Source organism: Sinohyriopsis cumingii, chromosome 1, assembly GCF_028554795.1.
Source record: "Sinohyriopsis cumingii isolate HCF-2022 chromosome 1, ASM2855479v2, whole genome shotgun sequence".
NCBI classification, from domain to species: Eukaryota; Metazoa; Mollusca; class Bivalvia; order Unionida; family Unionidae; genus Sinohyriopsis; species Sinohyriopsis cumingii.
The window spans coordinates 16,767,743-16,786,595 of NC_142961.1; the positions used below are offsets into that span (position 1 = coordinate 16,767,743).

Consider the following 18,853-nt stretch of genomic DNA (forward strand, 5'->3'; position numbering starts at 1 on the left):
GCCAGAGAGCCCATGTATATATGTACTTGAATAAATGTTTTGAACCCATACAACAGACTTTTCTTTATCGAGTCTCTATCTGTGAGTCTTTCTTTAGAATATTTCTGTCCTCTTTTCTGTGCGTTTCAATGTGTATTTGTTTGTTTCTGTATGTCTATCTTTGTCCCTATCAACCCTTTGTCCTTACAAATACATTTCACCCTATAAAAGGTTTTGACCTTATAAACCTATGACGTTACCAATGTTTAATTCCCACTGATCCCCAGGTGACATTCCCATGTTCAATTTCCATGTTCAATTCCCCTTGTCGCTAGAGTAACCCAGGGTTTTTCTCCATGTTAAATTTCCCTTGTCGCTAGAGTGGCCCAAGGGGTTTTGTAATGCTAATTCCCATTGTCGCTAGGGTAGCCCCATATACTACTATGGATGTAAGGTATATAATTCAGCTAAACAACAAAACCTTTAAAAAAAAACTTGACACAATACAAAGAAATGCACTGACTATCTGCATAGACACCCTCCCATCAACATCGCTGACAAATTGTAAGTTCTCACTGGAGAACTGCCGCTGAAACTAAGACGTCATGAGTTAATTTTAAGATATGTGGCAAATACGCACCCCACCAAAATAACCAGACACAAGTGCGATAAACCATTCAGCCGTAAACTAGATCCAAATATCCCAGGGGGGAAACTAATACATGAACTCGTAAAACAACTACCAATCACTGACTATCAGGCAGAACTATTGGAATACCCTGACCAGGCCCCCTGGATAACTTCTAAACCAACGATAAACACCAAAGCAGCAGAACTTGGTAATAAAGTAGAACAAGAACTAAAGCTGATATCAGCTATTACAATGGAAATACTGAATACTTATTCCAGTTTTGTCAATGCCCATGACCATTGGGCCCCACTGCACAAGGTGGTAATACAAATTAACATTCTTAGAAAAATAGGACCCTAAATTAACTTCTATAAGGTGGTCTAAACACCAGAGACCATCAGGCCCAGCAGCACAAAGTGGCAACAAAAATATCCAACTTTAAGGTTTAATGTTAATATAAGAACCCTAAGAAAGTGCCAGGATTGAAGAAGAGAAGAAAAACAATGAAGAGGAGGAGGTAAAGAAACAAAGGATCATGCCTCACATCATTCTTAGGCAGAGCTGTGAAGCACAGCCTGTGTTGAGGACACCACAGGGTCGAACACCACCAATACTGCCACCAATGACACCCACTGTCTACCAGATTGAAAATTGGGATGAGGATTTTGAGAGGCAATGGAAACAGTGGCAGCCTCAGCGTCAGCTACAACAACCACGAGTTCCACATCACCCTCGAGTTTGGAATAGAAGGAGGAGAGAACAAGTCTTCAAACTGAGGAATGGGATAGTGAAGCCACTCAAACTTCCTCTGCGCTCCGAACAGCTACAATCAATTGGGAGTAGGATTGGAGCCAACGTTGCATGTGTGATCCTGGCATAAGAGGTGCAAGCATTGACATGTGCCACTGGAGTAAATAAAAAACAGCCCTTCTCAGGGCCAACAAGATCTCTAGAACAGAGAGACTGATCAAGTTGTCTAAACAATATTAGTGATTGTTGGTAGTGTGCGTCTTTTTCCCTTAACAAAACCCTTGTCCCTACACTAAAGATTGTTTTGTGTGAAGGTGAAGTAGTGTGACTTTAAACGCGGACTCACTTTGTTGGTGTGATAGTGTATGTTTGATTGCATTGGTAATTGTAGGTGAAGGTTTGTGTACTTTTTTTTGAGAAACAAAAAACCTTCAGTTTATTTTTGTATGGAGTCATTTGTTGGTAATAGTGTGTTGGTTTGTACAAAATATGTATAAAAAAATTCTTTTAGGTCATAATTATTATCTCCGAGTTGTTTGGCATGTGATATGTGTAAGGGCGTGTTTTCCTTCATGTCTGTGCTTAAGGTATATAAAGCATAACGTTCGTCATTCGCGCCATCCAGTCCCGATCAATTGAAAAATGCCATGTACTTGTCAATGGGAATGACATTTGTTGGTTCATTCGATGCCATTGCGAATGCTTGCATTATTATGTAGCCATCGCATCCGCGCAGGTTATGAAACAATTTGGGAGTTCGTACTTTGATTGGATAAATTCGCAGCTATAGATTGCATACTCTGTTTTTGAGTCCCCTGTGATGTGGCAGCCATTTGGAACTTTGGTATCATTCTCAAAGGGCCTATCACATATCCAGCCTTGCATCTCAGCAGAAAATTCGTTAATGTTATCGTGGGTCATGATCATGTTTGTGAACGAGGAAAGTTATAGTTTAATCCATCCACTATACACATGGGACGTGTTCAGCTACAGGTGTTTGCTTGACAAAACCTCTGGGGCGTCCACTGGAACATCCAGGCATTCAAATGTCCAGCTTAGATGACATATGGGATATTCAGTATCTGCCTCACCACAGTGAATTTCAAATGTTCTTGCCAGGTTCTGGTGATATTATCATCTAGGGTTTTTCGCAGACTACACTGCAGTAAATATTATTTCCGCCAAGCAGATGGTACATGCTGAATACATGTGTGCAACGCCTGCATTGAACTATACTTATTACCATTGTAATTGCTGTGTTGTTTAATTAATCAGGAAAGATTCTTTATCCTTCCCTTGTGAGATTGCAACTCAGAACCATTTGTTTCGTTCACCATCAGCAGATCAACAGGAGTCCACCCATGTGAATATTTTCTTTGTACATGTGGGGATTGTGCAAGCGCAATAAAATCTTTGTTCCAAGCGTACGCAATAAAATCTTTGTTCCAAGCGTACGCAATAAAATCTTTGTTCCAAGCGTACGCAATAAAGTCTTTGTTCCAAGCGTACGCAATAAAATCTTTGTTCCAAGCGTACGCAATAAAATCTTTGTTCCAAGCGTACGCAATAAAATCTTTGTTCCAAGCGTACGCAATAAAATCTTTGTTCCAAGCGTACGCAATAAAGTCTTTGTTCCAAGCGTACGCAATAAAATCTTTGTTCCAAGCGTACGCAATAAAATCTTTGTTCCAAGCGTACGCAATAAAATCTTTGTTCCAAGCGTACGCAATAAAGTCTTTGTTCCAAGCGTACGCAATAAAATCTTTGTTCCAAGCGTACGCAATAAAATCTTTGTTCCAAGCGTACGCAATAAAGTCTTTGTTCCAAGCGTACGCAATAAAATCTTTGTTCCAAGCGTACAAGTTAATGGCAATAACTGGGTTAAGCTCTTGAAACCTTTCAAGCCTTTGTAACCTGTAACCGCTCCGGTGGCCTAGTGGTTAGAGCATCCACCTCGGATGCAGAAGGTCGTGGGTTCGATCCCCTGTCGAGTCATACCAAAGACTTACAAACATTGTACCAACAGCTGCCTCGCTTTGCGCTCAGCATTAAGAGGTTAGTGTTAGGACTGGTCCGCCTGGTGTCAGGATAATGTGACTTGGTGGGACATGTGCTACATGTCTGCAGCATGATGCCCCAGTGCTAGACATCACTATAAACTGTCCCACTGCAGACATCATAGCAATATGACTGAAAAATTGTTACAGCTACATTAAAAATCCAAATAACACACACATACACTTAGTAACGTGTACAGGCAGTTCACTGTTACCATGAGTTCACCCAGGTATTGCTGGTAATGTCAAGGCCGACCTGTATTATCGTTTGTGGAATGTGTTATGTGCAACACAGGTGCCTATTCAAAACATCAGTTGTCATTACTTTACACATTTATCTTTGAACGAGGTCAAACATACTTTGGTGTTTTAATACAATTAGAGTTATATATTTGATAAAAGATTCACAAATATACCTTGAATAATGACAATCTCAGCCAAATGAATACTGCAAGAATACACAAATTATACACATATACCTTGAGTAACAACAATCTCAGTCAATCAAATACTGCAAGAAAGCATCATTGACACACACGGACCTTGCTCAGAATTAAACTTTTCCAAGAACATGTTAACAGGCCACTTGAGTGGTAAAATGTTCAGATAAATGGATGACCTCATTAATATATGTGGAGATGCTAATAATATGAATTATCTGAGATCCTGAAGATCTAAGCCTATTGACTCAAGTGTGATCAAAATCGGTTTAGAAATGGAACCTCTACAGTGTTTACAAGCATGAGCTGATGAACAGGGTTACAGGCAAATACCAAAGATTCACTTGCCCTTCTGCCACGTGGGCTAATCAGATGGTTTAAAAATGCTCCAAGCCCGTATCAAATGCTCCAAGCCAGAATCAGATGCTACAAGCCAGAATCAAATGCTCCAAGCCTTTATCAAATGCTCCAAGCATGTATCAAATGCTCCACAATAGTATCAAATGCTCAGATTCTGTGTGCAGCACATGCATCCATGTAAATATTACATAATTCTGCCACAAGTGGTAACAACAGATGATTGACCAGATTAGAGGTTTTAGGCCAGACAGTTCAGCTATGAAGCCAACCATCAGGAAATGGCAGAGATGTTGTTTTGTTACAGATCTTAACTGAAAATCTATTTCCAAGAACTGAAACTACATAAACAACAACATGAACAATCCTTGGCTCACAGAAATCTGCATGGCTGTGCATAAAAGACTCAATTTCATGAGCAAATGCTGGTATCTTTATTTGCAATACATATTAAAACAATTTATACATGTCATATATCATTTAGTTTACCTTAAAACAATTTATACACATACTATATTGTTTAGTTTACTATCTAACTTCTGAAAAACATTGCCATATAACAAAGTCACTGCAAATAAAACCTTGCCATATAACAAAGTCATTGCAAATATTTTGCTAATCAATGATAATTTAAAACAATACCATTTCAAAAAACACTAGCCACTTGAAGGGATTGACACTCTACTTTCCAAAAAGAATTTCCAGGAATTCAAGATCATTTCATGTTTCTGATCTTCTTAGACAGTAAGATTTTCAAATTAGCTGCTTTATTGGATTTAACATTTTTGGTGTAAACCTGATGCAAATATAAATATCTATACAAAATAATTAGTGACAAAAATATTTTCAACATTTCACTGTGGCAGTCAAAATGCATTTCTGCAGGGCACCATTTTTGTTTAGAACCAACCATATATCATTAGGGGTCAGTTGGTGAAAATCCCATGTCAATATGACCATTAATTCTGGAGGAGTAGCTATGAGAAGATTTTCAATATTACTATCATGGTGGACATAATACATATCAGATCTGCATCATTTTCACTTAGATAACACACAATGTCTTTTGGTGAAAAGCCCACTTTAATAGGACTTTTCATTAGTTATAGTGACATGAAGATTTCAAGATGGCCAGATCGGCACCAATTTCATTTATGACCAACTAGATATTACAATCAGTCTTCTGGTGAAACTTCATGTTGATATGACTTTCCAACAAGCTGGGGGTAGTGGTAACAACATTCTCAAGACAGCCATTATGAAGGAGAGACAGGACGATTTTCATTTTAGAACAACTAGCCACTAAAAGATATTTTCAAGTGAAGACCAGCCTGTTGACATGACTTCATTCTGAAGGAGTGGCAAAAACAAGATTTTCAAGATGGCTGACATAGTGGCCATAATCGCTGTCCAGCCAAACAGCATAGGTAGTATCGATCTGACTTCTTACCTAGGTGGAGTAGTGATAAAATGATTTTCAACATGACCACCATATGAAATCTTCCTGTAAAAACCCCATGTTGATAAGACTTTCCATGGAGTAGCAATTAAATGATATTCAAGATAGCTGTGGTGGCCATACTGGATGTCAGATTGACACCATTTTCATTTAGAACAAGTAGACATCACACAGTCTTTTAGTGAAAACCTCATTTTGATATGACCATCCATCAAGGCGAATAGTGTTAAGATTTTCAAGATGGTTACTCTGCCAGCCATAGTGGATGCACTGGCAGTACCACTTCAAGAAGGACCAACCAGACATCATAGTCTTTTGGTTAAAACATCATGTTGATATGACTTTTCATTCTGAAGTAGAAAAAATAACACAATTTTCAAGATGGATGCTGTATCAACAACTTGATATCTTAAGAAACCTTTTAATAAAAAAGCCCATGTTGATATGCCATCAATTCAGGAGCACTAGTGAGAACAAAGTTTTCAAGATACCCACTGGATACATACTGGATAGCTGGGCATCATCATCTTCATTTTGGAAAACATTATAATAATTCTACTGGTTAAAACTGTGCCAATATCTCTTTCATTCAGGAGTAACAAGAGTTTTAAGATGGCTGCCACATTGGTTTTCAGATTGGCACCATTTTCATTTAGGGCCAACTAAACAGAAATCATTTAATAAAAACCTCATGTAAATATGACGCTCCATTCGGAAGCAGCAATAACAAGACTTTCAAGATGGCTGTGACATGCCACATTGGTTTTCAGATTGGCACTATTTGAAATCTTTTAATAAAAACCTCATGTAGATATGACACTCCATTCAGAAGCAGCAATACCAAGACTTTCAAGATGGCCATTGTGGCAGCCATACTGGATGTCAGTGCTGTCAGACTGGCAACCTGTTCATTTAGGACCAACTCGACTTCATAAGAAGTCTGTTATTGGAAACCCCCTGTTGATATGACCATCCAATCAGAAGTAGTAGCTACAACAAGATTTTCAAGATGGTCACACTTAATGGCCAAGCAGCAACATTTTCATGCTGGACCATCCATACCTTGGTATGGACATGTGTGTATAGTTTCATGTCAATCCTTCATGTAATTTTGGAGTAGCAATGATAACAAACTTATCCTTACTGGCAAACAACTGTCATCAGACAACAGATCATTCCACAAGCTCTCCTGATCTATGACTAGCAAAGCTGAAAATCATTATAAAGAGATCACATCCTATATTATCCCGTGTAGAAGAGGAATATTCCACATTGTCAAATTGTTGCATTTATATTGTTTTTGAAAAATCATCTTTCATTTTCAAATTTTTTCAAAGCAGAGTAATCCTTTCCACAAGGTTAAATTTTCATGATATTTTTAGACTTCATAAATTAAATACATATTAAATTTTTTTTAAAAACCTTTCCAAAACATGGTATATAGCAAGGGCATACATAAAGTAACCAAATTATGTGGCATAATCACAGTTCAAATGCAAGTTATTTTCTCAGTTATTCATATGCTGCATGCCCAATTTATAAATGGCATTAATAAAGGACTCTAGGTTGATCAATCTTTCTTTTTAAAAGTACAACTACAAACTCCATGTTTAGTCATAAGGCATTTTATAGGCAAAATGATTGATGATTGGAATATAAATGCTGATGACCAAGTTTTCTTCCATCCGCTGGAGTTTCAGGTCAGGCTGAAGCAAATCTTCTTCCATCCGCTGGAGTTTCAGGTCAGGCTGAAGCAAATCTTCTTCCATCCGCTGGAGTTTCAGGTCAGGCTGAAGCAAATGTTCTTCTTTCTGCTAAAGTTTTGGGTCAAACTGAAACACATTTTCTTTCATCCACTAAAGTTTTAGGTCAAACTGACTGACATTTTCTTCACCTGCTAGAGTTTTAGGTCAAACTGACTGACATTTTCTTCACCTGCTTTAGTTTTAGGTCAAACTGACATTTTCATCACCTGCTGAAGTTCATGTCAAACTGACTGACACAACCCTTGACCAAAAATTAAATGGGACATTGCCATGCAGTGTAAAGTCAACACAACCCTTGAACAAAAATCAAATGGGACATTGCCATGAAGTGTAAAGTCAACACAACCCTCGACCAAAAATCAAATGGGACATTGCTATGCAGTGTAAACCACTGAAATATAAGTAGCATCAGATGCAAACTGCCAGGAGATGATAATAAATGTATTATTTGGCACAGCAAACAAGATCAGCATCAAATGGTGCTTTCATTCAACATCATGGATTTGAATTCAGCCATGTTAAACCCAGGAGAGGTTCCATTTGAAGACAGATTGAGGCATTTGGGTCCATTGAGACCAGAGCTGTCTGAAAGATTTTATAGGTCTATATCCTGCCCAAAATCATGTCTGCCATGATGCCGGAATGTGTCCAATCATGGGGCAGTAGCCTTAAATAGTGATTGGGGCCAACTTTCTCCTCAAAGAGCCAGACAGGGTGTGTTTGTGTGATAGGATTTTAAACATAGCTTCAGTAACTTTCCAATTATATCACTACAATTTCTGCAATGCAGCAGTTTATAGTGATGTCTAGCACTAAGGCATGATGACGTAGACAAGTAGTTCCATGTCCTACCCAGTCACGTTACCCTGACTCCAGGCTGACCAGTCTTAACACTAACCTCTTAATGCTGAGTGCCAAGTGAGGCAGCTGCAAGTATAAGTCTCTGGTATGACTCATCTGGGCTTTGAACCCATGACCTCCCACATCCGAGGCAGAAGCTCTAAACATTTAGGCCACTGGAGCAGTTCCCATGTCCAGATTGACTAAATTCTGGGAAGGATGGAGGTGTGACTTTCCCAGTTCACTACAAAGCCTGGATGATCTAAATGAGATCATTCCTGCCTTGGGGCAGAATAGAACTTAACATATGCTTCTATAGTAGGTCAAGAAGGTACGCTGCCATCGTTGTAGATGACACCAATCAAAATAGGGTGACGACATAATACATAATTTAAGTAAAAGTCCAAGGGCTGATGTTGAGGCCAAAGGGAGAATTTTGAACTGATAAACTGTGTCACGGTAATCAAACTGGAGAATTTACATGACAAAGGGTGGATAGGGACGTGAAAATATACATGTCAGATTGAGACTGACGGCATACTTATGACATCATATGGACAGGTGGATTGAATGTGCTGTCTCAATCTTGAATTTATTGAGGTGACTCAAGTCGATGTTAGGTCTCAATTTGCTCTATGCAGACAAAACTTTTTTAGAGTAGATGAAATGTCTTCTTTATAAAGGAAGTGATACATGTACTGTCACATTTTTGGTCTTTGTTTGGTACCCTGTTTTGTTCAAGGTTACTTTCTGTTTGTAAATCCACAAAATGTATATTTAGCTTATGCTGATCATGTTATGATTTTGACAATTACATCTGGTTGTAATCATCAAAGAAAAAAGCTCAACCTCTGTGAAGCCCCAGATTCTACATTGCTACCAATTACCTGTAAACATTGTCATTAATGATAGAACAATAACCTTATTGGTATATGCACTTCAATCAGTAATGTAACTGTTATGCTGGGAAACTGACATCATTAAAGATAATTGGATTACTTACCGAACTGAATAAATTAGATACTGGTTCTGGACATGTATTAAAACAAAATGTGGCCACTTGTAAGGGGGGCATTGTATAGTTTTGAACTAAAATTCTGGCTTCTGGTCATGTTAGAGGGGTACTTTTGAACACAAACTCATCAGTGCCAAGGGATTCTGGCTGTAAAAAGTGGGTGGGAGCCAGTCATGAGGATGACCACTGTAACGTGGATCACCCACCCAATATGAGGGAATGGGGAGATCTGGCGAGCTCAAAAATGCAGGAGTCAGCCACCCACGGACAGGCTGCCTGCAGGCAGTAGGGAGGGTCAAAGTTTATGGCAGAGCAAGTCTGTTTTTTCCTGGCTCTGTATGATTGCCTCCTATGATGGTTAGGCTGAAGTCTCCAGGCAGTGGATTGGGATCAGTATTGGTGTATATCTGACTGAGGAAATCCCGTCTGAGGTCTATTGAGTATCCCTTTGCAATGGTAGGGGCTGAAAGGGTCCAAACATTTGTGTGGGGAGTGCAAAGTTGGATGGGCAATTCCTGTGCTGCCTGCCTCTGAACCTCTTTTTATTCATCTAAAGGGGGTCATCTGTAAAGCAAGAGTGTGGTGCGGCTTAAGCGACATTAAGCGCAGACATGACCAAACCCATCATGGCATTGGTCATAGTATGGTGAGCTGCTTGATTAAGGACCCAAGTGATCTGGTCATTGCATCTCAGGTGAGGCTATTTTTGGACTGTTCAGTGAGCTGGAGAGTGAAAATGAGGCCAAATCTAACATAGTGAATGTCAACACAATGTTCTAAGCAGGTTAAACATGGCAAGAAACATGTTCTTATCACTTTGTAGTACAATGGAGCCAATGTGGATGGGTGCCAAATTCCGGCTGACAGCCCGAAGGTCTGTATTTAAAGTGTTGGAGTGTGTCTGATACCAGTAAGAGGAAGTAACTGGAAGCTGGCTTTAGAGTTGCCTGGGTCACCAATACGACCAGAAAGCTGGTCGTTAATCTTTTTAATCTTGATGACTGGAGAAGGAGCCAGAAAGATGGTATCTCTTCTTTCTCCCCAAAATCAACTGACACCTTGGCTTTGTAACACAGGATAGTGGTAGTGGGTGGTGGGCATTCTGAAATGGCCAATACCCAATAGATTTCCTTGACGACAGCTTGAAAGCTGATCAGATGTGAATAAGACTGGTTTCGCTGGCGTCTCATAGCATTTATGGTGTGCCAGGTCTTCGTCTTGGTGAGCTTGTAGCTCTGCACAAGTCCTGCCAGGTGGCACTGACAATTCCAGCTGGCTGTATTGGGCAATGTCACTAGCTCTTCCTTGAGGGTAGGCAGTGAGAAAGTCTGACAGCCAGCAATGCTGGCTGGTGTGAACATTGTGTGGTCGGTCCGGGTGCTGGCAATATACAAGATGGTCTGGCAATCACAGGTACCAGCTGCTCCAAAGACCTGGCTGAATGGACATATTTCTCATTGAAATCTCCAGTATAGTAGTGAAAAAGATGCCAACAGTGCGGCTAGATGGACGGATCTATCACTAAGATCCTCATACAAACTATTTCGCTGGACCATTTCAAAGAAAAGATCTCCATGCTGGGACAGCTGGACTGCCAGTATTAGCTGGATGGCTGGTGATGTCAGGATGGCTGGTGCCAGCTCAACAACCGATAATGGTACGGCAGTATTAAAAGTTGGATCCAATGGATCCAGCATGAAGCCCATGTGCCTTGACTTACAGTCAGGAAGGTCATGTTTGGACATGTGGGTGGACTTATGCCCACTGGGCTGCCTAAAATTGGGGGATGAACTGGTAATGCCAACAACAAACCATAGGTTGTCTTCCTCGATTTATTTCGTCTTTCTTTCCCTTCAATACCAAAACGACTATTGCTTTGAAATTGTATTTCATGCATTTATTAAATCTTTCTCCTGAAATGACACGAAGAGAAAACAAAGCATAGGTTATTAAACTGGTATGTGACTAACTAGCTAATAGAAAAATTGGAAAAACAGGATGTGACTAACTAAACTAAACAGACTTCCTCCAACTACATACGCTGCATATCATAGATGGTGTATACTTAGTATAAGCATACTTATATATATATAAGCAAAACAAGAGTCATGGTTGACTTCCATGCTCTGAAGTCACACATTTGTCATTTAACTGACATTCTGCTGAGATGACACATAAACAAAAAACTAAAGCAGAAACCAGTAATGTACTAAAATCACTAAGTCACTTAATAATGCAGCACTTTAGAATTTCACTAATAAGATCTCCATAATGGAAGGAGTATGCAAACAAAGTCACAGGCACATTAACTCATAATGACCATGTATAAGGTCAATGATAGTGTGGTGGGACAGTGGTCTTAAAAATCCCAAAAGGTAACAAAATCACTCACAATTGGTAGAAATGGTATAATAATGCATACAACTTGCAGTACATTGATAAATGCGCACAATAAATCGAAAAGGAGTTGGATGTACAAATAGGATGAGATAAATGGATTGTTTGAGGACGAACTGTTTGTGTGCTCTGTACGGCAGCAAAGCTAAAAAACTAGTGACACCTGGCAGCACCAAAGGGAGGTAACGGACAAGAGTTATTGTCCCACGTCTATTGAAATAGACAGGAAAAGTTTGTCTTAGTAGGGCTGGACTTGTGAGGTAGCAGGCTAATACTCCTAACATAATGTTATTAGGGATTGTATTCAAAGGAAAAATTTGTGAATTGATCACAAAAGGATTTCACTGTACATTTTATTTTTTGTTATGAAAGGTAAAGCTTAGTCCAAATTTTATAAAAGTGCATGTTTGGTTATCAACATTGGAGTCTTGCTCACATCAGATCTTCCTCTCCCACATCTGAGCAGAGTCCAAGGTAAAAATTGATGGCCTCAAAGTTTTGCAAATATAACTTCAGAGGATTTTATCATGTAACATGTTATCATTATTGATTTATTAATTTTGTCATACTGTTTTTTAAACTAAAGGGAAATATGAAAAACTTTGCATCTCCATGCACTGGAAAAGAAACCTGAATTGATACAGTTAATAATTTGTAAATTTTCTTCTGCTTATACATTTCATGTACATTGTGTTTGTAATTTGTACAAATTAATTCTGTGATACATTTCATGTAAATTGTTTGTAATTTGTACAAATTAATTCTGTGATACATTTCATCAACAGTTCTGTACTGTTTATAATTTGTATGAATTTATTTTGTCCATACATTTCACATACAAATCTGTACTGTTTATATTCATGGGATGAACATGTACAATACTTTAAGATACAAGACTAAATCAGAATACAACAAATTTCAAAAACATATGGCAGCCCATCAGACTATGAGGAAATTAACATAGCACCTCAGTTTAAATTCTGTAGCCCAAATAAGGCCAAAATGACACCTGAATACGCAAGCTACCTTTAACCATCATTTATATCATCCACATTTTTAATCCTTTATGAAATATTTTCAAAAGGCATTCTAGAAAAGATAACAATGCCTGACATCATATAATAGCCCATCTGACTTCAGTGTATGATAACTCAGATTCAATATTCTGGTGGCCCTGGGCTCTGTGCACAAGATTTGATGGCTTATGCTAAATACTAATACAATATAACCTGTTAATCTAACATCAGTTACTACAATACATTAATTCTAAATGACATGCCCAATGCCATGATCAAAGCTTCTAAAGTCTGTAACCAACTCAAAACACGCAAAATTGAAGCTTTTTCAGCACTGAGTTATCAAAGTTCTAACATAATTAAAATCAATGGCATGTATTCCATTGCAATGTCATTATTACATCATGTACGGATGAATAAATACCCAATTTATGAGTAAAATAGGCATGAGAAAGCCTGAGATAAAACAGTCAGAAAAGGCAATGCCTTAGTGAGCTTTTTATGACAACAAAGAATGGCCAAAAATGATTTTTTTAATAATCTTTTTTTTTAGTCATAGGTTCTTCCTGGTTTCTTTGATATTCTTCCTACAAACACAAAATCAATTCAGAGATTTCAATTCTAGTTTCATTTGCAAAGCATGTTGGAAACTGTCATGGTCGTTTTAAGTAAAGAAGTTACACTTTGCATCTCTTTATTGGCACAAATACCTATTTGTTTCATGAAGTAAAAGTCTGCGTAAATTAAGGTGTTCATGATCTAGTTACCAAAGTTTATATTTTGCGAAACAATCCCTCAAATGCATGTTTTTTGTGAATAACTTAAATAGGTACGTAAAATAACAAGATTACATTGACACTTTCCTGCAATGCATGTAATTTTTGTGAGTAACTTAAACAGGTACATATACTAACTGAAGTTTATATTGACATTTTCCTCCAAAGCATGTGCTTTTTGTGAAAATCACGAGCAGGTAAAACTGTTAATTAATCACACATGTATCATCTATAAAACTGTGTCAGATGCAAAATGAAACCCACTCAAAATAAAATCTTTTTAGCAGTGAGTTCCATCAAGACATTATTTATTTTGCATTTTTGTTCAGTGTATGTAGTACAAAATGCCTTCTTTCGAATGTCAACTTTCTTGATCAAGTCTGACCACAGCCTATGAACAAAAGTTCAGTGAGGGGTACACTGTACCACAACTCTATGTTTAATAGTCCTCCATGATGATAACTGATTTTTTCTCTCCAAAAAACATTTTTCTTTTTTAAGTCAGAGCGACTCTGAAAATTGGACCCCAAAATTAACAGGTTACTTCCTTACCCCAAGAGCAAGCCATCCACCAAATTTAGAATACATTTATTATAAAGAACTTATCTTGTTGTGAGGAAACTATATTTATTCTTGAAGTCACAGTGACCTTAACCTTTGACCTTTTGACTCCAAAATCATTTGGGTAATCCTATCAACATGTGTAAACCATCCACAAAGACTGGGTCCTGTAGAGAATGGAACTCTCAAGTTATTGTGCAGAAACCATTTTTTCCACTCAGTGACCTTGACCTCTAAACATTTGATCCCAACATCAATATGTTTTTTCCTTATTCCATCTGCAAGTCATCCACAAAGTCTTGTAACTGTACATGGTGGACTAATAAGGTTATTGTGCAGAAAAGTAATTGGTAACGAATGAATGGCTGGACAAAATCATACCATAATACTTTGCCTTACAATGGGTGTATAAAAATGACCTATTTAACAAGGTATTTCTATGGAAAATGGCAAGGTCACATTACCTTGATACATTAACTCACAGAAACAAACCTCACCCCCACTGCCTAAAAATGATCCCTCTGACCGGAAAAAAAATCAAGAATATGTGAATCTGCAGAAAATCCTCATGCCTGTATGCCAAGACAAAATCCATTCCAACAAAGCGCTTTCAAAAACCAACCTCAATGATCAACAGAGTATAAGAGTCATAACAATGACAAATTTATTCATATACTAAAGACTTTGACTTTTTTGTCGTCACTTAATACTTTCAACATTATTTAAAACTTGCATATCCAGAACAAAGATTGTTACATTGCACAAAACTAAGCCCGTTTCTTCATCGACTATTGAGATATCCTCTTAAAACCTTCCTTGAGCTAGCTTTCTCCTGTGTCTTCAGTGACAGAAAAATGTGTAACAGTCAAATTTATACTATCATAAAAGTTGCTGCCTTCTCCTGTGTTTGACGTTACATCTATTTGTTCAGGCACTTGCAGCGAGTTTTGTGCATCTTTTCCACTGTCCATTTCATCCAAGTCACAAGATGAAAAACTCCCTTGTGCTGAGTTAGACAACACTGAGGCTGAATCATTATCACAGACAACTGTTGCTGCGAAACACAAAGATGGGGAAACATCATTACTGACTTGCTGACTCACATCTACTGGTGAGATACCATTGTTAAATTCTTGACTTGAATCTCTAATAATTTTGGAAAGTCTATTTAAAGCAAGACTATCAGAATTATTTACTGATAGGCAATGTTCTGACATCAAAGCTTCCATTTGTCCTTCCTTTGCTCTTGTTTCAGAACTAGCAGAAAATCTTAATTTTTCCAGTGTTTTTTCACTGTCATCATTACTAGCACCAGCTGTATTAGTAGTACATGTATGTACATCACTAATAACTGTAGGAATGCCCACAGTGGGTGATGTTACTTCAGGCTCACCAGTGAGCAATTCTCTCAAATCTTCTCTTGTATTGTTCATGTTAACATTCTCACCAGCTGTAGTATGATCTATACTAATATTTTCACTGACTGTAGCAGGACTTGTGCTAATATTAGATGTATCATTTGGAAAGCTTTCAGGCACATCATGTCCTCCAGTAAGGACCTGCCCATTTGGAGTAAGACTATTTTCAGGTTCCTGATTGGCTGTATCTTCTCTATTTTCTCTTGGGCCTACCTCCCCTTCCTCTCGGTTGTCATTCAAATCCTGATCTATATTTTGATTGGCTCCTATGTTCCCACCTCCCTGGGTCAGAAGCTGCTGAATCCTGGCCTGCTGGAGAATGGCTGGCAGCTCATAATGATGGAAGAAATACACCATGGAGTGCTGGAAAATAACAGAATTAATCTTGTGTTAAGTAATTTTCTGAAGATATCATAACTTAACACCTATAAAACAAATAAATCAGTCTTGATTAATTTTGATAGAAAGCATATTTTTTTACTGGTTACTATGTACCACCTTAACCTTTCAACATAGTCAAAGGCATCAATTTCATGATGGGATAAATCTACACAGTCAAAGGCATCAATTACATGATGGGATAAATCTACACAGTCAAAGGCATCAATTACATGATAGAATAAATCTACATCATGGTCGGCAACCTATTTTACATAGCGTGCCACTTTTTTCTGCAAAAAGTTAAAAAATGAACAAGTGTGTGCCACCAGTAAGAGAGTAACTGTTAAAATCTAGACTTTCTGCTGCCCTTCACAAAACTCTTGATGTGCCACCTCTTGATGTGACATAGGTTGCTGATCCCTGATCTACATAATCACAGGCATCAATTTCATGATGAGATAAATCTACACAGTCAAAGGCATCAATTACATGATTGGATAAATTTACAGTTAAAAATTCCTCTCTTTCATGGTTTTTCTTCATTTTTATTTAAGGAATTATTTCTTGGACATAATACCCATCTTATTCTAAGACTGATTTCAAGTGATGTCCACAGCTAGTAACATAAATAACCAGCCAACACTGCTGATCACTTAAAAATTATTGACTTTAAATCTGACTCATCTTAACATATATCAGTTTCAAAATGTACAACAGTATAGTTATATCTTTGCAGATATTACCCCAAAAGTAACAACTGACAATAATATCATGCCATTTTTATAGGGTTCTATTAAGCAGGTGGGTGAAGGTTAGCAACGAGTGTTTAAATGGACCATTACTTTCCCATCACAGACAACCTGGTACATTACCAACTCATATTAAAAAATGCACTCTTTATTTATGAAGTCAGACAATAAACTTAAAAATTCATTTATTAATCCTGCTTTCCCAGCATGAGGCACTCTTTAAAATGAAGACTGGTAGTAGAAGGGCTGTACAACAACTTAACTCTTGTATCATTTTGCACAGTAAAATCCGTCTTGAGATAACCACTGCTAAAAGAGACCACCTGTCTTGAGAGACTGTTCTCCAATCACAGATTTATTGATTCAATAGTGTTATGACATATCATAAAAGGCTACTTGTCTGAATAAACCATTGGTTTTACAAGGGAGGTTTTTACAGACATGTTGTACTGTAACTGACAATATAGCAACCATTATTTTTACAAGGGAGGTAACTGACAACATAGCAAATTGTACAACATATTCTTATTGGCTCAGAACCAAGCAGTCCTAATTTGCAGGAGATTGGAGGATTCTGAAGAAAACACAATCCTGAATAAATTAATACTGAACTTTGCACAGACTGAAATCTAATCTGTATCTGTCGACAGTCTAAGCAAGCACATAAACAATGCTCAATATAGGGCCCTAGATATGTTTAGTACAAAAAAAACTTCACAACTCTCTTAATAATAAATCAATTACGCTGCAATTTTTGTACCCTCCTAAAGATATTTGATTTAATATGTGAATATTACTGGTTAGAAATTTGACACTCTCTCTGTGGTACCAACAGGTTAGTGTGAACTGTACCATAAGTCCTGGGTTGTCGTAAATGAAATTAACAAGAATTCCTCATACGGGACTGTTGTTCTTCAGTCTGAAAATAATTTCTTGGTATTTACAACGAGTAATTTCTTCTGTCTTTTACCCTTGTTAACTGTGGAGTATTGAAACCAGCTATGATATTCTTGAAGAACTCCACATTACCAAATTCGGTAAACAAAAATATTTTCTTATCTGTTCAAGTTACACAAGATACCTGGCAGTGCAGTAGAAAATTTCTTTGTTATGCCATTTGACTTTGAATCCGATATCAGTAGAATATTAATGTCTTAATGTCAAGACGGTAAATTTTTTGTAAATTATGTTTCTCCAAAACTCCATAACTTATCATATTAACATTAGGGGATTACTCACTGTAACCTCTGAATCCAGCCCTCCCAGAATGATGAAATAGGTCTTTCCATCTTTACAACATACAGAAACCTTTGTTCTCGCTCAGTTGCCACCTGTGTTTTGGATGTAACCATTTTAATCTTGAGCAAAACATATAACTGGATGCTTGATTTGTGTGGATGGGTAAAAAGGACTGATAGTAATATGACTGGGTAAGTAGTTTTGTAGAAACATTATTTACTAAAATAATAATTTCCTTTCCCCATTAAACACCTCGCCCATTCAGAGTAACATCAAGAGAATAGGTAAGAGAAGGGGGAGGAAGTGCTCAAATATCCAACATCTAAGTCACCGTGTAGGAATCTCACATGACTGAAGACTATCTATTTCAGATTGGATTTTAAAGAGGGAAACTTGGTGATATTTTTAGTTTAATGTCTGTAGGGTTGTGATAATGTATTTGCATGTGTTTCAATGTGTATTGTGATCGTACTGACAGTGAAGTCTACTAAACATTTTCTGACTGAAAGTGTATAAAATGCTTCAAAAAAGCATATTTAATTTTCTTTATTCAAACCTGAATTTCCGATCATTTTTTTATAAGCATATTAGAGTAGATAACTGATTCCCCCAAACACCATTATCTCTAAACATTGGCAAATATGAATTTGCTACTGTGAAACAGATGGCTGTGCTGACATGAGGTTTTCACAAGTGTGTAACTAATTCTGAAATAAAATGGTGCTCATGTGAATTCCAATCTGGTGCCATAGGGCCCATCTCTAAAACCTTACCATCTCTGGTCATCTGCCCACTGGTGACCCTCTTATGGGTACCAGACTAATTCTGTTACACCAAACTTGAATGAACATATTTCCCCCCAAAAATGTCTGGGCCATCCAAGTTGTTTTAGAGGAGTTCTGTATCATATTTATCCAGTCCCCTTACTGGGCCATCCAAGTTGTTTTAGAGGAGTTCTGTATCATATTCATCCAGTCCTCTTACTGGGCCATCCATGTTGTTTTAGAGGAGTTCTGGATCAC

General features: G+C 37.7%; 1 protein-coding gene across 2 annotated transcripts in view; it reads right to left on the bottom strand.

The window, feature by feature from the left end:
• Nucleotides 1-4,632: 4,632 nt before the first annotated feature.
• LOC149806487 (membralin-like) overlaps nt 4,633-18,853 on the bottom strand; it is a 68,057-nt gene continuing 53,836 nt past the window's right edge. The window contains exon 13 of one of the 2 annotated variants that reach the window (XM_089953770.1): nt 4,633-15,825. In XM_089953770.1, the coding sequence (XP_089809896.1) occupies nt 14,866-15,825 (960 nt within the window). In that variant the 3' untranslated portion in view covers nt 4,633-14,865. The remainder of the gene's footprint in view (nt 15,826-18,853) is intronic. The other variant, XM_089953760.1, reaches the window with a different exon arrangement.